The sequence below is a fragment of the Hipposideros armiger genome, unplaced genomic scaffold, assembly GCF_001890085.2.
Source record: "Hipposideros armiger isolate ML-2016 unplaced genomic scaffold, ASM189008v1 scaffold_222, whole genome shotgun sequence".
NCBI classification, from domain to species: domain Eukaryota; kingdom Metazoa; phylum Chordata; class Mammalia; order Chiroptera; family Hipposideridae; genus Hipposideros; species Hipposideros armiger.
Window position 1 is genome coordinate 1,937,166 of NW_017731572.1, and position 20,981 is coordinate 1,958,146.

Consider the following 20,981-nt stretch of genomic DNA (forward strand, 5'->3'; position numbering starts at 1 on the left):
CTAAACAGGCCCTTCCACTATGTGTCTGCTTTGCAGAATCCCCACTGCATTTTCCAAACCCACTCTAACTGTTTGGTATTTGAAACCCCAGTTCAACAGCCTGGAGCAGCTGTGCATCAATTTCACCAATGAGAAACTGCAACAGTTTTTCAACCACCACATGTTCGTGCTGGAGCAGGAGGAGTACAAGAAGGAGGGCATTCATTGGGAGTTCATCGACTTTGGGATGGACCTGGCTGCCTGCATCGAGCTCATCGAGAAGGTAGAGACATAAATGCCACTCCCAGGTACAGCTCCTCCTTGGTTGGGGCCATCATTGCTGCCTGTAACCCCAGTCCCCAGGCTGTGAGCCTTCAGATAGTGGAATCCCCTTGTGCATACAGGGTAAGTGTCTGGAAAGCACCCAGAACCTGTTCAGACACCTAAAGAGGTGCATGGGTGGTTAAGATCTCAGGGTTCAGTTTTCCCAAGAATGTGATAGGAGCCCAGCAGGGACTGTGGCATTTTATACCTTTGTGACTTGTCCAAAGACCCAAGGAGGAGGGATTATAGAGCAGTGGGGGTCCAGGGGGAAAGTTACTGTGAAAACAACAGATGACATTAACTTTTTTAAAAGGAATTCCAATAATATTTTGAGCACTGGTCATGTTAGAATGAGTATATCTTCCTCAGGTGGCTACTGAGAAATCCAGACATTCTTGTTTAAAATATTACTTTATGGGTATATGCATAACTTTACATTTTTTGTAAACCTATTGCTAATAGTGAGCCACATTTATATACACATAATTTCATTCCTTGTTCTTTTGTTCAACACATTAATTAAGCACATACTATATGTAGCACTGTTCTGTCATCACACCAAACAGACCAGGAGCCTTGCTCTCACAGAACTTGCACCACAGCTTTCCTAGTAACCGAGCAATAGCACCAAGGAAGTCGTCTTTGGCTCCTGCAGACAATGGAGTCATTGGGATGTTCTGGTGTTAAATGCTGAGGCACAGTCTTTTATCCTCCTTCTAGCCTATGGGCATCTTCTCCATCCTGGAAGAGGAGTGCATGTTCCCCAAGGCCACAGACACCTCCTTCAAGAACAAGCTGTATGACCAGCACCTGGGCAAGTCTGACAATTTCCAGAAGCCCAAGGTGGTCAAAGGCAAGGCCGAGGCCCACTTCTCACTGGTGCATTACGCGGGCACCGTGGATTACAACATCGCCGGCTGGCTTGACAAGAACAAGGACCCCCTGAACGAGACCGTGGTCGGGCTGTACCAGAAATCTTCACTGAAGCTGCTGTCCTTCCTTTTTTCCAACTATGCTGGTGCAGAAGCAGGTGAAATTCTTTTTTTCCCTCTTAACCTGTGGAAATCTCTGTGTAATTACCCATAACCCAAAGCTGCTTATAAAGAACCAATAGTCGAACACGAGCTTCGGGTTGAACTTGATTTATCTCTCTGTCTCAGATCTCCATTTTTCTTTCTCCTATTCTTCTTCTTCCTTAAGAGATTGAGGATTTTGGAATTAACAAGACCTCTCAGTAGACATGATAGCCAATCTCACATTCTTTAATAGTCTTTTTTAATTGAGATATAATTCATATACCATAAAATTCATCCTTTAAAAAATTCAATGGTTTTTCATATATCTACAGGGTTGTACAGCCATCATCATTATTTAATTCAGGAACATTTTCATTCACACTTGTGAATCAGCAGTCACTTCTTGCTCCCCCTCCCCCAGCCCCTGGCAATGACTAATCTGCTTTCTGTCTCTATGGATTTGCTTACTCTGGGCATTTTATATAAATGAAATCATATACCAAATGGTCTTTTATGTCTGTCTTCTTTCACTTAACCTAATGTTTTCCAGGTCTTTCCATGTTGTAGTATGTATCAGTCCTGCACTTATTTTTATAGATGAGTAATATTCCATTGTATGGGTTTTCCACATTTTGTTCGTCTACTCATTAGTTGGTGGAAATTTGGGTTGTTTCCACATCTTGGCTATTGTGAATAATGCTGCTATGACCATTTGTATACAAGTTTCTATGTCGAAATACATTGTCAGTTCTCCTGGGTATATACCTAGGAGTAGAATTGCTGAATCACATGGTAACTCTTTTAACTTTTTGAGGAACTTCTAGATTGTTTTTCAAGATGACTGCATAAGCCAGTATCACTTTTTAAGGTTATTCACATATATATTTTTAAATAATTGCTAAAGGGTAGGGTTTAAAAATCATGGACTATCTTAAATGCATAAATTTAACAAATTTATGTCTTTAATTTGAAAATATATGCAATATAATCATTCATTCTGTAATTTGATCATTTTTAAAAATGAATGCCTAGTGTACTCTGAGCAACAAAATATAAAAACTGGGCACAAGTTTAAACTTGAATATTGAATACCATCCTCTTTGAATCTAATCAAGGTTTCTTTGTAACTGTATTGCATAAACTCACTTAGAGATAACACCAAGACTCTAAATATAAGGCCCTATGTCGGTGTGGATTTGGGGAAGTGGCTTTCCTGCCTCTCTGCCCCGCCCCCCCCAACAAAACTTCATCCTAGACCCTGGGAATAGGAGAGTAGAATGAGGAACGTGTCGGGGAAACTGAGACATGACGTTTCCCGCATGTGTATCAGAGCCTAAACCTGAAATTGAACCATTCAGAAAACGTAGACCAAATATCACTGACTCCAGATTAAGTTCACAAATTCATTTGTTTCTTTGGGAAAAGAAAAAACAAAACTCAGAGAATATTATAAGAAACTTCAGTTGTATTCCTTTCAGTTACGTCCTCATTAAGAGATAAAGGGACTCAAGCCTAAAAGAAGGTAACCTCATGAAAGAAGCTACAGTCGTCAAGAGGAATGTCTCAATCTTGCCAGCTATTCAGCTGGACTTCCTGTCTGATTTCTAAAGGAAAAGACTCTCCTTGGAATCTAAGTTATGCTCCCAGTTAAATGCCACCCACATCCCACCCCACCCCATTTCCACAGTGACAAAGATGAGTGATGCTAAATCTGAGTAGTTTGGAGGCATGTTAACAACAACAACAACAACAACAACAACAAAGCAAAATACCCTCAGGTCTTTTTTTTTTTAAGATTTTTATTGGGGAATTGGGGGAGGGGACAGACAAGTTGCTGTCCTTTTGTTCTTCAGTCTAGTTGTGGAGGACGTCGCTTCACTGGCCCATGTTGGTATTATCATTGCGCTCTACCCGGGTGAGGCAGATCGGTCTCTGGCCATTAGACGGCCGCTCACAGCGGCTCACAGCAGCTCACGAAAGCTCATGCCCGCTGCCAGCCAGCCCCACTGCAGCCTACGCTGTTGCCAGCGACTCATGGCAGCCCAGCTCCAGGTGGAGCTGTTGTTCACCATCTTAGCTGTAGAGGGCGCAGCGTCACTGGCCCATGTGGGATCCGAGCCGGGGCCCTGCTGCTCAGAGCTGGCGTCCCAAGCCAACTCCTAACCAACGTGCCACTCGGCCGGCCCTACCCTCAGGTCTTTTATGTCAAAAGAAAACTAAAACTTTCAGGGCTGGGAAGAGGTGGTTTAGGAAGCCACACTGTGTCCTCTGGCTGCATCTGATATGCCCTCTCTGTGTGTCTCCAGGCGACTCTGGAGGAAGCAAGAAGGGCGGGAAGAAGAAGGGCTCCTCTTTCCAGACTGTGTCCGCTGTGTTCAGGGTTCGTATTTTGGCAGCTTCCATGTTCAATTGTTGTTGTTTTTTTGCCCAGTGAAGCAGCATTTGCTAAGGTAAATATGCTTGTTCTGGTTTGTGTCCCAGGAAAATTTAAACAAATTGATGACCAACTTAAGGAGCACTCACCCTCACTTTGTACGATGCCTGATTCCCAATGAAACCAAGACTCCTGGTAAGTAAGAATCCATCAGAACAGGACTCCCTGAAACGTATGCAAAATTCTGTGGGTGTGCATGCACACATGCGTGTGTACGTGTGTGTGTGTGTCACATGCACGTGTGTTTCCCTGAGGAAAGCATTATCATCTTTATCATTTCTCTAAGCAGTCTATGAAATAGGGCTGTCAGATTTAGCAAATAAAAATACCAGACACCCCATGAAATTCGAATTCAGATAAACAATGAAACATGTCTCAGTATAAGTATGACCTATGCAATATTTAGGGTATAATATACTTAGACTACAAAATTATTCACTGTCTATCTGAAATTCAAATTCAGCTGGGCATCTTTTATTTTATTTGGCACCCCTAATATGAAATCACACCCAAAGTATTGTATGTACGTGTATAGACACATTAGATGCTTAACTTTTATAAGGTGCTTAAAGGGCTCTGTGGTTCCCTGTCCCCCAAAGTGAAGAACCACTAGATTTGACAAATTATCTTAGGTATCCTATAAGAAAAACAATATCAGTAACAACTGTTTTCTGAGCCTATACTGTATGTCAGTCACTTTCTCATATTATCTCTATTGCCCACAACAGCTCTCTGCAAGTTAAGAGTAATGGTCTCCATTTCATAGATGAGAAAACCGAGAATGAGACCACATATATAGAGAGAACACTGTGTAGTACAGTCGACCTTTAACCCTCACCCAGCCCTGGATTCACAAGTATTCTTAGAGCACAGCTGTGTTTCAGGGTCGTTTGTCATAATGGGAAGGACAAACTGTCACACAGAGCTGTGGCTGCAAGGTAGCTCACTCCTCAGCCAAGCTGCTCTCTCCCAAATATGGGTTTCTGGCCCGTGAGTAAACATCCTGCCTCGGCAACATTACAAGTGAGCAGAGCAATTAGATGGTCAAGGAAAGAAATCCCAGCTCCATCTGTTACTACCCATGGGACCTAAGCCAAGTTCTTTAGCTTTCTGCTCTGTAAAAGCAAGCAGAAAATTCGTATTCATCCATTCATGCGTTCATTCATTCATTTATTTAATGAGCGCTTATAAAGTGTTTACTCATTTTGTAAATATTAACTCATTTAACCTGCCATAGAGGGTTGTGAAGATCAAATGGTCAAGCGCATGTCAAACATTTAAAACAGGGCAAACAACAGTAAATGTTGGCTGTCAATTGTAATAATTATTATTATTATTATGAGAATAATATTATGGATAATAATAATGAGGATAATCATATGGGAATTATTATTATTATTATTATTATTATTACTATTACTTGAAACCAGAAACTTTAATTCTCCAAACAAGCTGGTTTACTTATTGTAATTTATTTTTCATGGAAGTTAGGTTCTAAAGTCTAAGTTAACGGCAAAAATCAGCTGGGCTCTTTTGACACCCAATGTCTGGGGCAGGCTGCACCCACTCCCAGTGATCCCAGCACAGCCAATTTCTGTGTAGTAACAGAGCTGTTTCTTTGGTGAGGCATCAGACAACATCAGTGGCTTGTATGGAGGTGTTTTGTCATAAAGAGAATCTATTTCCGTTATTGTTGTTGAGTATATATTTGCACAAATCCAATGTGCATGCAGCATGACTCTTCTATAAGGCATGTGGCCTGTGGGTGTCAGGTGACGGGAGGACAAATTGAACCACTGTGGGTTCAAACTGTGCCTCTAGGGGCCTCAGGGTTTTTGGCAATCCACTGGTTTGCTTTTCCTTTTGGAAGGTGAATTTTGGTGATATCTCTCTGCCCCTTCCTCTCATTTTATGTCTCCTTCGCTCTGGCTCTTCTCTGTTTTCTTTTCCATTTCTGGGAATAGGCTAACACACTGATACAGGAGCCTGGGCAACACTTTGGACGGTACTTAGTGTGACCTCCTCGTTTTCTAGAAGACAGAATTGGCACTATTCAGACTTTAATGCTTCACCCCAGAGCACCCAGAGCTGGGACTGGGATCATGGCCCTTGCTCAGATTGCAAGCCCCCTTTCCCACCCACAGGCACATTAGGTGCTTTGTAGCTGTTCTGCTCTGCTCCAGGGTTCACATGCACAGGTTTTCTTCATGCCAGCTGGAGCAGGAGCCCCTCAGAACAGGGCTCAGCCTCCAGTCCTCTCGCTTTCCTCTGTGGCAAGCCTGGGTCCTGCTAAATGCATGCTGCTGATTTGCCAATGGTTGATTCACTGCTGCCTTAAAATGTAAGTTTTATTATTATTCAGGTATGGTGAGGCCAACAGATCAGGAGATGACTGCCATTGAAAAGATAGTTATTCATCATGCCCAAAAGGAAAAAGCCCATCACACCATGCAGGGCCACTCAGGGAAGCACGAGTGTCGGTCAGGAGGCTGGGGAATGAGGGGAACCATGGACAAGAGCCTTTATGGTGGTTTCCATGGGAAGGAATGGGTGAGGCAGTGTGAGCAGGTTTAAGATTGGCTAGTGTGAATAATTTCAGTGGGCTCTGGGGAGCAGTGGCTGTCCTTAGTTGTCTGGACCTGGCCCTGGGGTGATCAGGGCATAGGAATATTGACCTTAAGTGTGAGAGCTGATACAGGTAGTGGTTGGGGGACATGGGCTCTGGGTTGGTTGGTTTGCATATAAATATGTATCCGCAAGGAAGTAGTTTGCTATTTCTAGGAACTGGCCAGCTCTGGGAAGGGCAACCTGTCCTAAGCCAGCAAGGCCCCAAGATGTCAAATCATCATAAAATACAAGAAATAAAAATCCTGATTAGTACAACTGCCCATGAAGGCTGAGATGGCTGGAGAAGGGAGTGGGTGGAAATGATAAATAAGGGGGAATAAAGAGGAAAAAGTCCTGCAGCAAACGTAACTTGAGAAAGATGAGACAATAGCTCAGAGGAACGTTTTCAAAGTTTTGCATGCTGGTACAAAGGCAGAGGAGGATTTTTTATGAACCTTCTAGACACCATCTCAGCCTGAGTCAGGAGGGACGTAGGGAGAGCCCTAAGAGAACTCAACCCAGAATTCTGAGCCTGCAGAACAGGAGGGACCCTGGGAGTAAAGAATGTCCAGCCTCAGCTCTGCTACTCCTTGCAAGGCACCTCGCCTCTGTAGGTTCTGTCTCCTTCGGCGTCCTTCCATCTTGTAAAATGGCTTTGTGGAAACTTAAAAAAGCCTCCCCTCTGAGTGTACATATTTGGCAAGCAGAGTGGCAGCTCTAACCTCCCCATCATAAAATGATAGCCTTTTAAGTTTTCCTCTGTCTCTAACAGGGTCAATTGTCCTCTAATTACACTTTTTTTCTCTGCCCCTGACCCTTGTGGAGATGGAGGCCTCTGCCATGTCTGTAACCATGCCTGGTACACCAAAGAACAACAATCTAATACGCCTCTTACTGTGTATCAGGGGCTAAGTTCTTTACTCATATTAACTCACATAATCCTCACAACAGCCTTATGAAGTAGGTACTGCCATTATCATTATTTTACAAATGAGGAAACTGAGGCATAAAAAGTGCAAGTTCTGGGCTGGCCGAGTGGCTCAGTTGGTTAAGAGCTTGCTCAAGAGTGTGAGCTCTGAGCAACAGCGGTTCGGTGCCCAGCCCGAACTGAGCTGCTGCTGAGCTGCCGACAGGTGGCAGGATGGCTCAGCTAAAAGAAAAAAAAAAGTGCAAGTTCACACAGCTAGTAAACGGCACAGCTGGGATCTGAACCCCTCATAATCCTCATCTGAGAAATAATGGGAGCTGGGCTAGATGAGTTTTAAGGTTCTCTCACATCAGAGATTCTCTGAATTTCTGATGCATTTTTCTGCTTGTTCTTAATCCTGTCTTCCTCTAGAGCAGCGGTTCTCAACCTGTGGGTCGCGACCCCTTTGGGAGTCCAACTACCCTTTCACAGGGGTCGCCTAAGACCATCGGAAAACAAAAAGATATTTACATTACGACTCATAACAGTAGCAAAATTACAGTTATAGAGTAGCAACGAAAATAATTTTATGGTTGGGGGTCACCACAACATGAGGAACTGTATTAAGGGGTCGCGGCATTAGGAAGGTCGAGAACCACTGCTCTAGAGAATCACTGTCTACTAGGACTTTCAGGAAGATGGGAATGTTCTATATCTGCACTGTCCAGTATGGTAGCCACTAGTTACATGGCAGGTGGCTAGTGCCCCTGAGAAAACAAATCTTTCACTTTAGTGAATTTAAATTTAAATAGCCATATGCGGTCAAAAACTACTGGATTGGACAGCAGTGCAGCTATAACAGAACCTTGAAAAATGTGTAAACGTATAATCATCTCTCCTCACAGTAGCCAGGGGAAATTGTGAGCATTCTGGAAGTTTCCATGAGGAAACTATGCAGCCATAGACCTCTCCTCTCACCCCTCACACAGCGACAAGACAGAGTTTTCTCAGTCTTCTTTGACGTATGCCTGATCCACGCTGGTTACAAAGAGTGGCCATGTTGCCTCCCCTGCGGAGGTTTGTCCCACTGGCTTCTCTTCTTCCACCGCAGCTCTGGTGCTCCCTCCTTGCTCTCCACAGCAGGCGTTCAACAGTCAGCAGATGGCTGCCTGCATTCAACCCCTTCCACCCCGTATCACAGCCCTCCTATTCTCTCTGTTTCTCCTCCATCACTAAAGGCCCAGCCTGAAGATTTCACATCCCTGTCCTTGAGCAGAGGCAGAGGGCACCTCAGATTATCTAATGGGAAGCCCAAAGGGGACGTCACACCCATTCTGCCCTCCCTTGGAGCCTAGCTACAGAGTCAAGGGCCATGAACAAGGTGAAGATCGATATTTTGGTGCTTATTCCCATAGCGATGGGGTGTTGGAGTCACCTCCAGAGGTTGTGATTGTTTCTACTGTGAGACTGTGGGCAGGCTCCAGCCACTCCCAACCACAGAGTTGGCATTAACCCTTTCCACGCAAGTCTGGGTGTGTCGGAGTGTCTCAGGGTGCTCTGACCATCAAAGAAAACAATGAAAAAGCCACCGACACACCCGGGACATTCTCTCCCCAGGCGTGATGGACCACTCCTTGGTCATGCACCAACTGCGCTGTAATGGGGTCCTTGAGGGCATCCGGATTTGCAGGAAAGGATTCCCCAGCCGAATCCTCTATGCTGACTTCAAACAGCGGTAGGTCCCCTGTCTTTGCATCTCTCTCCTTTTGAGGGCATGTTTCGCGTTCCCCAAAGGAGCTCCTTGGGCTAGGTGTGTGGTGGGCTGACAGGCTCCCCAGCGTGTCATGGGCTTCACCTTTTGCTGTGGCAGGGGGTCTGATCCCCTGCCCAAAGCGAGTACTAGGCCAGCCCAAAGTGGCTCCAAGGTCAGAGCCCAGACCCTCTAATCTGACTGAGACTCTGGACCAGAGGTTCTCAACCTCAGCACTATGGACTTTGGGGGCTAGGCAATCCTGTATCGTGGCGCTCTCCTGTGTATTGTAGGATTTGGGCAGCATCCCTGGCCTCCACCCACAGATGCCAGTAGCAAACCATACCCCCTCACCCCCAAAAACTATGAAAATCAAAAATGTCTCCACACATCGTCAAATGTCCCCTTGGGGATAAATCACACCTCTTCCCCCATTAAGACCCACTGTTCTAGAACAAATCTCCTCCCAGCTGCTGTCTGGACCCACAAATCCAGGCCTTGTCTGGAGTGGAGGAAGGGAGAGGACCCTCCAAAGGCAGGGGGCTAGAGGTCTGCAGGTCACAGCTGATTTTAAGGCTCTGCTAAGTCAGATAAGAACCATTTCCTCTGAAAGCAAAATTCCAGCCGTGCCCTCAGCTGGGCCTCCTTCTTGTATGTTTCTCGCTCTCATGCCACAGCCTGCTTGTCTAGAATCAATCCCTAGATTCCCCTTCTGTCAGACTAGCTGTACAATATCCCATTTCCTCCTAAGGATGGAGAGGGAGAAGCTCTTAGAAGGCCTGGTCTCAGGTGTGGGGATTTTCTCAGGGAGCGAATCCATTTGGGGAATTTCATCCCTTAGCTGAAACCACCAGCCTAGACCACACTGTCCAGCTGCTGAGGGGGATCTAAGTAGATGTGAGGCCTGACGCAGCTCCCCAGGGCAGGCTCTCATGAGGGTGACATCTTCTCAGCTGCCTGTGTGCCAGGCCAGCTGCTGGCAGACTCTTGTCACCGAAGCCACACTGGCTCTCTGGAGTCTGTCTCCCTTCAGCTTCCCACTCCTGTCCCAGGTACAATCAACACCACTCCTCCTGCCAGAGCCTTACACACGGGAAAAGGGAAGACATGGCCCTTCTGTCCTGGGTCGTTGCAGAATGACTGGGCTGGGCTCTGCAGGGCTCTGAGACCCTGGGCCTGAGCAGTGAGGAGCAGGGTGCAGCCCTCAGGAGAGGGTTGTATGGCCAAAGGCCCTTCTCTCCCTCACATCCAGCTGCCAGCAGGCCCCAGAACTGACCCACCATGCTCCCTCCTCAGGTACCGGATCCTCAATGCCAGTGCCATTCCAGAAGGGCAGTTCATTGACAGTAAAAATGCTTCTGAGAAGCTTCTGAACTCCATCGATGTGGACCGGGAGCAGTACAGGTTTGGCCACACCAAGGTGAGAACAGGAGAAACGGGCACACCACCAACCCCTGTAACCACAGCCCTTGGCTGCTTGTTAGCTGACTGGAAGAAATGGGTCTCTCTCTCTCTCTCCCTGTCTGGTCAACATGACTACTCCTTGCCTAGTAGCCCAGGGAGAGGAAACCCTATATCTGGGTACAGAGAGCTCCGTCTCCATGTTGGTTTTTAAGTCTAGAGGCCTAACTGGAAGGCGGAGCCTGACCAGCCATAAAAGAAAGTAATGGGAAACATAATGTTCTGGAGAGAGCAAAGGAAACACACTCCGAAGGAGATGAAAGAGCTCGAGAGAGAGAACATAGAATTCCATGGACAGTGAGGACTTGAGAGGAATAATTATAACCCATAAAAATGGCTCCCATTTATTGAGCACATGTGCATCAAGCCCTGTGACATGCCCTCTATGCACGTCACGGATCCTCCCGATGGCCCGATGGTGATAAGCGTGGTACTGACCTCAGGAGTTTGTTGGGAGGGTGGGGAAATGGAGGCTCCCAGGAGGTAAGACACTTGCTCATGGTCACATGGATGGTGAGTGGCAAAGGCCGGCTTCTAATCCTGCTCTGATTCCAAAGCTCCATGTCCTGGAAAGGGACAGGCTGGGGTTGGGAGCGTGCACCCCACCAGGGAGGAGCCTGCTGCCACCAAGGGTGCCCTGCTTCTTTGGAACATCACGGGAGCCAAGGCAGCTCTGCCACTGTGGACAGTGGGTGAATGGGCCTGAGGTGGGACCAGCTTTCTCAGGTAGGCAGAGAAGGAGTACAAGAAGGCACAAGTCTGTGACTCTGTCCTAATACGGGCACAACTGAACTCTGAGGTCACTTTCTGGACTAACTTTGCTTCCTGTATGTGAGCTCTGTCAGACTATGTCCATGTGGGTTGGTGGGGCCTGGAACAAAACACAGGAGGGGCTGCTGCAGAGACCAGAACTACCAAGAAGCAACTCCGGGAGCCAGGTGGCCGCCAGTCCTGACCCAGAGTTCAAAGGTCAAGGGTTGGGGTTGGGCAGAAGCAGGCTCTCGCAAGAGCCCTGGATTAAACACGGGCTGAGAATAAAGCAGGGCTGTCTCTCCTTTAACACAGGTGTTTTTCAAAGCTGGGCTCCTGGGACTGTTGGAGGAGATGAGAGATGATAAGCTGGTGACTCTGATGACGCGCACCCAGGCCCTGTGCCGGGGATACCTGATGAGGGTGGAGTTCAAGAAGATGATGGAAAGAAGGTGATGCAGACCCTCGCCTCCACCTCGCCCTGCCCTTCCTACTTAGGAGCTGATTGCCACTTCCTGATTTTAGTCTTGGGATAGTAATGTGCTTGTTCATCCATTTAACCAACATTTACTGAGCAGGAATTCCGTGCTGGGGACTCTGCTTGGCACTGGGGATACAGAAATGAACCCTGCCCTCCAGGAGCTCACAATGAGTGGGAAGTAGACAAGTGCATGGCAAATTTTAATGCCTGTGACCTGTACAATGTCAGAGTTATATTCAGGGCAATGGAGGACTGTTGAGAATGAGTCCCCAACTGAGTTGGGGATTGGAGTTGGCATAAAGGGGTCAGCCAAAAAAAAAAAAAAAAGAAGAACTTTGCTAAATAAGCTTTGCATGGCCTGAGACAGTGTGGCCTGGGAGGGAGAACGGCAAGCAGGTCATGGTGTTTGGAGCATGGATTGAGAGGCAGGCAGTGAAGGCACCCATGTACCATGTGAATGAGTCCATATTGGATCACCTGCTTGATGGGGGAGCTGTGGAGGGTGTATAAGGAGTGAGAGGATCAAGTTTGCAGCTCAGAGAAGTCACTCGGGCAGCTATCAGGAGAGCAGAATTGAGACAACAAGAGAGACCAAGACCAGGTTGTTGCAAAAGTCCAAATAAAAGATGACAAGGACCTAAATTAGGAAATAATCAGTGGGTAAGAGAGAAAGGGATGGATTGAAGGAATATTTAAGAGTCTCACTCCTTCAATAATTCAGCAGAATGAATAGCAGCATTGATGGCTGGTTATGTGTAGGAATTTCAAGGAGAGGGGAATTTGGGTGGAAACCCATTCTCCACAGTGCCCTGATACCCTGTATAGCTCTAACATTGTCGTTGCCATAATGGGCCACCAATGTGTGTTAGTCAAGAACATCTTCCCAGCAACTAGCTCGGTGACGTGAATGGAAGCCAGTGCAGAAATAAAAAATACCCCAAAGAAGGGGCCAGTTTAAAGAAAATAAAAGTAAGTTTTCAGGTACACATGAGTTATGCGATATGAAGGTATAGAGGATGATGAGTAGGAAACAGTGTATAAGTGTCTCTGGGACATAGGCAACAGTCAGAATTAAGAAAATAGATCAGTTCTACTAGGGCAAGAGCCTGGGAGATGACCAGGGGACTAAAGACAGGTTCTGGTATACACCAATATGTAAGCAGAAAGAGGGAGCCCATGTAGCAAAATACTGTGAAACATAAAAACTGCTTTATCATGGAAGCCAGGTGAATGGGAGTTCCACTCATGGCCCAAGCCCTCTCTCACCTCCTAACCTTTGCACGTGCTGTTTCCTCTGTCCCCATTTGCAGAACCTACTCTGGAGCCCACAGGATCTGCACAGCTTGTCTGTACCTCCTTTCCACCTAGTCCCACCGGGAAGGGTGTGGGTCCATGGGGAGGTGGGGGTGGAGACGAGACCTTGCTGTGGATCATTAACCCCAGTCCTAACCGATGTACAGGGAGTCCATCTTCTGCATCCAGTACAACATCCGCTCTTTTATGAACGTCAAGCACTGGCCCTGGATGAACCTGTTCTTCAAAATCAAGCCCCTGCTAAAGAGTGCAGAGGCTGAGAAGGAGATGGCCACCATGAAGGAAGACTTTGAGAAGGCCAAAGATGAACTGGCCAAGTCTGAGGCTCGTCGAAAGGAGATGGAGGAGAAAATGGTGTCCCTGCTGCAGGAAAAGAATGACCTCCAGCTGCAGGTCCAGACAGTAAGTACCTTCTTGAGAATAGAAAAGGAGCAACCTTGAGGCCTCATCAGGTGTCTATTCAAGGGACATTGGTGCCACCCAGTGGTCACACAGAGTATTGCCTCTCCACCCTACCCATGAAAGGAAGGCCTGGCCCTGGTTTAGTGGAAGCAGAGCATGTGGAAAACGTGTCTTCAAAGTGAATTTCTGTTAGTCCTGATTTCTCCCTGTCTTTCATAGCAGAGTGAGACCTATTTTGCTGTGGGTATGAGTGGTATGTGTCATCATAATAAAAGCTGTCAAGAATGTACCAAGTATTTTTAAAATCCTGTAAATAAAAATAAACCATACCATTAAATGATTCAAATAGAAAGAGTAATTTTCTATACATGATATACATGATTTTCAGTAACATTCTTATAGTAAAAAATGCTCTAAAAATACGCATTTTTTTTTAAATCAAAGAAATAGAGGAAACGAAGCCATATATACAGTGCGTAACACTCTGGCATTGTAATAGTGTCATTTCAGAGAGTTAAGGCGTTTATAATTTGCCCTTTTTAATAAACTCCCTAATACCTTTACCTTTCGTCTGCTCTGCAGAGCATTTTATCCTCCCCTTTTCACTTTCCCAATCAGAAGTACTTTATTAGAAGTACTTTCCCAAGCATAACGGGCAACAGAACAACTTTTAGAACCAGATCGCTGGGTTGAGATCCCAGATCCCTCATTTGATAGCTGTGTGACTTCAGACAAGTTACTTATCTTCTTTGTGCCTCCGTTTTCTCATCTGTAAAACGGGCATAATAAAGTGTACCCACCTCACAGGGTTGCTGGAAGGATCGAAGGAGTCCATGCATGTAAAATGCCCGGCACACAGCACATAATCAATACACACATATATGCTTATTCTTGCCAGTCTCTTTTCATTCATAACCATGAAATGTGTGTCCAGTTCTTATGATACTCTCGTATGAGAAGCAATAGCCCAATTAAGTTTCAGAACTAACCTCAGTCTGTCCTAAAGACTCATTACAGAATCTCCTGGGACATGTATTTATTTAATCACTTATTCCTGTCGACTTTGAATTTCCTGTTCTGTGGCTCGAGGAGACGTAGGCAGTACTTTTCTGTGACAGTTAGGTGGTAGTAATGTTTTGAAAATATTAGTTAGCTTTTGATAACATAGAGTTGAGTCACTTTTCAGCTGATGGTGGTAGAAAGAGTAAGATAGCCAGGTGTCCAGAATTCACAGATTTGCAGAGGCTGTTATAAACTTCGTGAATGCCTTTGCTTGAAATTATTTTAGGTGAAGTTTTATTAAGTGAATGATGTCCTTAGTGGTTAAAAAAAAGTATGTGGATGATATATAAGTGTGTGCGTATGTGCTCGCGAATGTGAGCGTGACCCACTCCGTAGGTCTAGTTATGGGCTTTTGGAGGGCAAAGCCCTGCCCTCCTAGGGAGGGTTGATCCAAAGGCTGATGAAAACGTAATGCTCTGCCTCTTTCAGGAAATGGAAAACCTGATGGACGCCGAGGAACGGTGTGAGGGGCTCATCAAATGCAAGATTCAACTGGAAGCCAAAGTCAAGGAGATGAATGAGAGACTGGAAGAGGAGGAAGAAACCAATTCCGACCTGGTTGCCAAGAAGAGGAACCTGGAAGATAAATGCTCTTCTCTCAAAAGAGACATTGACGACCTGGAGCTGACCCTAATGAAAGTGGAAAAGGAGAAGCATGCCACAGAGAACAAGGTGGGCAAACCCAAGGGATCCCCACAGTTTCTTGAATGATCCTGACTCCCTCTGGGGGGGGGAAGGACCCCCATTAACCCAACATTGCCAGGAAGTGAGAGGCAAGTGCGGGTAGATGGTGGTTAGGCCACATCAAGTTCTGTCCTCCATTTTCCTCTCTACCACGCAGGTTTTCTCCGCGTTTCTCCTGCCGGCCTAATTGTACCACAAACTTCCAACCCCAGCCTTCTTCCACAAAGCAGATCTCTGAGTCCTATTCATCTTTGTTTCTTGCCACGCTTGACACAGGAAGGGTAAATAAGGATGCCCACAAAGGCCAGGCAGATGAGGAAGGTGGGTGGTGAAGGCGGCAGAAAGCTAGATAGTGGCAAGGACTGCCAGAGAAGTGGGGTACAGGGACCCTCATGCATTGTTGGTAGAATATAAACTGATGCAGCCTTCAGGAAAGCCATCTGGAAATACTTAGTCAAATTAAGACTCCATATATCCTTTAAGTCAGTGCTTCTACTTCTTGGTGTATAGACCAGGGAATTCCCCACGAGGCTATCAAGGGACATATATGAGTGTGTTCGTGGCAGCATTGCTTGTGGTGAGGGAGAGCTGGAGGCAGTATCGGGGTCCACACTGGGAATGGAGAGGTGAGATGTGGACACACACCAGGGAGTACTGCACAGTCATCATGAACAACAGGTTTGTGCACACAAGGCAACAAGATAGATATAAAACACCCAGTGCTGAATGGGGAGATAGTAAGGAAATGAAATATGCAACATGATGCCATATGTAGACTAAAATGACTTGCTCACAAAATAGTAAATATTTTACGAAGCTAAATGAAGGACACAATACATGATTCATTTCATAATGGTTGCCAATGAGGGGGAGCAAAGGATGAGGTTGGCCAGGTGTGAGATGACTCAGTCAGTGTTGAGTGGAAACTTGGGAGTAGTGAAAAGAGGTGACAGAGAGGGGTGGAGTCTGGGGCAAACTGTAGAGCATTCACCCTGTCCCCAGTGGCAGCCATGACTCAGCTCCAGCCAACTGTTGCCAGGTGGGGATGGGAATCCCCACTGCCAGAGCTTCCAACTTTCTGTAAGAAACCAGAAATCCAGATTTTATGTAAAATCTCATGTTTTCAAGGTTGATAACTTTTTCAAAAGTTCTAAACCACTATGAGGACTAAAGAAAAGATGTCTGTGGCCAGGTTCAGCCTATGGGTCAGGAGTTAGCCATCTCTGATCTTGAAGAATGTTGTACATGGGGAAAGTTAATTTTAAGGCTTTAAAGCTCCATGTCTGATGCCCTTACCCTGCTTCCTGACAACGCAGGATTCATTCTGGATTTTCTTGAGAGTATCTCATGCTTCTTCTTCTCCTGCCTACCTCATTCTAAACCCCAGTCAGCCAATCCAAAAAACAAATTCCTGTGGATGTGTTGTGATGAGTACAGATGGACGTGTTGCCCTGCAGAGGCAGCAAGTTTGCAATTTGACAGCGTCCTTCAATAAAATAATCAACAGCCTTTGCTGGGATTTAATTGTTTCAACATCCCATATGTTTTCCCAGGTAAAGAATCTTTCTGAAGAAATGACAGCCCTTGAAGAAAACATTTCCAAACTGAGCAAGGAGAAGAAAGCTCTGCAGGAAGCCCATCAGCAAACCCTAAATGATCTGCAGGTGGAAGAAGACAAAGTCAATGGTCTCATCAAGATAAATGTCAAGCTGGAGCAGCAAGTAGATGACGTGAGGATATTTGACTGCTAAGCTCTAATACGTGTTGCTTGCGGGGGCTCGGGCAAGACAGCATCTAAATAGGGCTCAGGGGTGGAGTGTTCAGACTTGGGAATCAGAAGCACTCACCTGAGATCTCAGCCCACTCCAAACACATCTGGAATGCTGAGCGAGCTGCCTAAACTCTGAAACCTCAGTTTCCACCTTGTAAAATGGGGATACAGCCAGCTCTGCCCTGGAAGATTCCCATGGAAAGCTCAGCATGTACAGAGTGTTAGTGAAACTGTTCGCTGGTAATATCATCACCATCATCAGCATTAGCATCCATTTCTAGGTCTTTTGGGTTCCAAAAGCTCCAGTCCGGTTCTAACATTGTTAGAAACGAATTTCATTTGTGACGGTGAAAATGACCATCCCTCCCCCCCGCTCAACCCCCCATCACATTGCATTTTATCCTTGAGGTAAGAGCCAGGTTCAAAGTTTTCAGGTTTCACTGACAATTGTGGCTAGAACTTTACCAAATCACCTTAATTTTCCTGGGGCCACAGCAGGTGTGCTCCACCCCTACACCCATCTCCCCTCCATGTGGGCCCCAGCGCATGTGCGCGCGCGCGCACACGCGCGCGCGTACACACACACACACACACACACTCTCATTGCCTAAGTCTCCCCACAGTTGCACGATGAAAGTAGGGGAGGAGTGATCGTGTGCACTCTAGACCTTCACAGGCACAACTGTAAGGGTGCCTGTCCCCAGAAACCCAAGAGCATGCACCTACTCGCACCCTGTTTCCACAGGGAACATGGCCCAGGACAGGTCAAGTGGGAATCAGCTGAAAGAGGCACCACAAAGCCCCTGAGGGCTCCAGGCCCCGAGGGTAGTCTTTGCTGGAAGAGAGAAGAATGAGGAGGCAGGGGGAGAACTTGCTCCCTACTGGGGCCAGAGATGTGTAATCAAACCCTAAGGGAGCCCAAGAAAGCAATGGGCCGAAGGGGGAAGCTCATTTGGCCAGCAGGGTCTCAACCTTCCCGCCCATATTTTCCCAGCTTGAGGGCTGCTTGGAGCAGGAGAAGAAACTGCGGGCCGACCTGGAGAGAGCAAAGAGGAAGCTGGAAGGAGACCTGAAAATGTCTCAGGAATCCATTATGGATCTGGAAAATGACAAGCAGCAAGTAGAGGAGAAGCTGAAGAAGTAGCTATTTTATTTTCACCTCTGTGTTTGAGCCCCCAAACCAACTTTCCCCTTTAAAAGGCTTGTATTTCATGTCATTTTAAACACACATATGTATCTGTTTGCAGGAAGGAGTTTGAAAATAGTCAGTTACAAACCAAAATTGACGACGAGCAAGTTCAAAGTTTGCAGTTACAAAAGAAGATTAAAGAACTGCAGGTGAAAGGGCAGAACCTTCCCTACCCTGGAAACCCTTTGGCCAGCCCCCCTTTCCCTGTCCCCCCTGTTGCTTTAGCTTCTTTCCGCCTCCCCTTTAAGCTGGAGAGAATGCCCTGTCCTTCCTTTTGCTTTGTCAAAATAATAATTTAATTTTCTAAGGAACACATAAATAGATTTCCTTGAAAATAATTAAAATATTATCAATAAGCTTGATTTTATTGATAAGGGTGTTTTGATCGCCATCCCTAAGCCCAGTGCCCTCACCGTTATCTCAAAAGTCACTACCAGTTTCAGTTGGATGTGCATTCTTCTGGATATTTTGCTATGGATTTATGTACCCATTTAACACCCCAAAAATATATGATATATACCAGGGGTGCCAAAAACGTGTATACACATTTTAAGAGATGGTCAACATTGCTGAAGCAGTAGTTCACTATAATCAAAGGTGTCTGGACATTGATGGTAACCACTTTGGGCACCTCTTGTAATTGAAGAAGTCAAACGTGACTTGTATTCATCTTTTGTTATCAGTATATATTGGGTATTACAATTTTAATAGATTTTTCCTTTCTTAAAATATGTATACATATAGATAGATAGATAGATAGATAGATAGATAGATAGATAGATATTACACACAGGTATGTTTATATATATATTCATAAAAACATAAAGGAACAAAAACAAAAATATATATAAGCGTATGGTTATAAAAATGTATGTATACATACATAAAAATATTATCACATTGAGATTATCATTCTGCAGCTTGCTCCTTTCTTGTAGCATTAGGTCCTGCAGAGCTGTCCATGGTAGACATGGGTTGACATTTAACTGCTTCATGGACTCTTAGATAGCATGGCTCCATCACAGTTAATTTGACCATTCCCCTGTTGATGGACACCTTGATTGCTGCCAAGTTTTTTCAGTAATTTAATGTTACAATGTATTCTTTATGATGCCTATACCCTACCCCTCACCACCCTGGCCTCCCCAAGTGAGCTGTTGAGCCCACAACATTCCTGATATAATGACCCTTTCAGGCCCGCACAGAGGAGCTGGAGGAAGAGATTGAAGCAGAACACACAACCAGAGCCAAGATTGAGAAACAGCGTTCGGATCTGGCCAGAGAACTGGAGGAGATCAGCGAGCGCCTGGAAGAAGCCGGTGGGGCAACTTCAGTCCAGATTGAGCTGAACAAGAAGAGGGAGGCAGAGTTCCAGAAACTGCGCAGGGACCTGGAGGAGGCCACCCTGCAGCACGAAGCCACGGCGGCAGCCCTAAGGAAGAAGCACGCGGACAGTGTAGCTGAGCTCGGGGAGCAGATCGACAACCTGCAGAGAGTCAAGCAGAAGCTGGAGAAGGAGAAGAGCGAGATGAAGATGGAGATCGATGACATGGCCAGCAACATTGAGACCATCTCCAAATCGAAGGTACCTGACTCTCTGCACTTGGCAAATGTGAGGCCGCCATATCCACCTGCCCAGTGGGCACATGTCATTCAATGCCCCACACTCACTGCATATTCCAACCTGAAACTTGCCCCATTTATGCCCACTCCCAATTCCCCATGCAAGTCATTCAAGCTTAATGCAATGATCTGCTATGATTCAAGGTCTCATCATCCTTCCAGAGGCTTTCAGAAAGCTTCTAATCCATCTGGCACTTTCTATTTAGAACTAAACCTGTGGATGGATTGCACGCACAGGCCTTGCTGGGTATGGTTATCTGCACACCACCTTCTTAGCTCACAATATTTGTCCCTGCGAGGCATAGCCAATGTGAGGTTATACCCGACAGGAGGGATGGACCCAGGTTTTGTGGCACTTGAAGCATATAAAACTTGGGAGGGGACAGACTCTTTAAGAAAATATGAATACAAAGTTAAGCATGTAAGTAAATATTTATTTAGAATGAGAAAAATAAGTCACAAATTACTGGTACCTCGGAGACTGGGTCCCTGTCTCCTGAGACCTCTTTAGACCATTTATCAGAAATGCCTACCTAGACATAAATTCTTTCTTGTGGCTGGCTTCCCCTCCCCGCCCAGAACCTACAGCTCCCTCGGGGCCCATGCAAATGAGGGCACAGAAACTTCAACTTCACCAGCTTCATGGTAAACTGGCCTCTGTGTGTGACTTCCAAGCAAAGATTGTGTGTGTGCTCCTAGATTCAAGCATTGCCTTTGCTCTGGGAAGCTCAGAGCTATACTTTGGGCTGCTCGGCTGGGCTGCAAGAAGTGGAGACCCCAGGTTGGAGCAGTGGACCTCCTACAGAGGTTTGCCCAGAAGGTCAGGTTATCCATGGAGAAAAGGAATGGGAGATATGGATCAGAGAATTAAGGTGGTCTCCATGGAGTCTCTTTCTGTCTTTATTTAGCATCTCAGTTCACACTGCTCGTTCATTCTTTTGATTTCTTCCTCACTCCCTGACTGCAACTCCTTTCTTTCTCGTTCTAGTTTTCTGTCTGTCTCATTATTTTTCCTCCCCCTAAGAGGTGTGTCTGTATGTATTCTTCCTCTCCCTCTCTCTCTCCCTCCTCCCTTTCCCCCACCTCTCTCTCCCCTGTAGCAAGCCAAGCCAAACCAGATTGTAGGGCTGGCTGGGTTACAAGACACTCCAGCATCACCCACGTGCTGCACCTGTAGCCAGAGCCTCCCTACAACCTCCCCATCTGCACCATTGGTTCATCCTCTCA

The 20,981-nt window shown here is 46.1% G+C and overlaps 1 protein-coding gene across 2 annotated transcripts in view; it reads left to right on the forward strand.

Moving 5' to 3' along the window:
• LOC109389126 (myosin-13) overlaps nucleotides 1–20,981 on the forward strand; it is a 59,672-nt gene that overhangs the window by 25,258 nt on the left and 13,433 nt on the right. Inside the window, exons 13-26 of one of the 2 annotated variants that reach the window (XM_019654423.1) lie at nucleotides 92–262; nucleotides 1,024–1,333; nucleotides 2,839–2,841; nucleotides 3,626–3,699; nucleotides 3,801–3,888; nucleotides 8,885–9,002; nucleotides 10,314–10,437; nucleotides 11,544–11,680; nucleotides 13,170–13,425; nucleotides 14,917–15,159; nucleotides 16,725–16,901; nucleotides 17,937–18,082; nucleotides 18,190–18,280; nucleotides 19,327–19,716. In XM_019654423.1, coding sequence (XP_019509968.1) covers nucleotides 92–262; nucleotides 1,024–1,333; nucleotides 2,839–2,841; nucleotides 3,626–3,699; nucleotides 3,801–3,888; nucleotides 8,885–9,002; nucleotides 10,314–10,437; nucleotides 11,544–11,680; nucleotides 13,170–13,425; nucleotides 14,917–15,159; nucleotides 16,725–16,901; nucleotides 17,937–18,082; nucleotides 18,190–18,280; nucleotides 19,327–19,716 — 2,328 coding nt within the window. The remainder of the gene's footprint in view (nucleotides 1–91; nucleotides 263–1,023; nucleotides 1,334–2,838; nucleotides 2,842–3,625; nucleotides 3,700–3,800; nucleotides 3,889–8,884; nucleotides 9,003–10,313; nucleotides 10,438–11,543; nucleotides 11,681–13,169; nucleotides 13,426–14,916; nucleotides 15,160–16,724; nucleotides 16,902–17,936; nucleotides 18,083–18,189; nucleotides 18,281–19,326; nucleotides 19,717–20,981) is intronic. The other variant, XM_019654422.1, reaches the window with a different exon arrangement.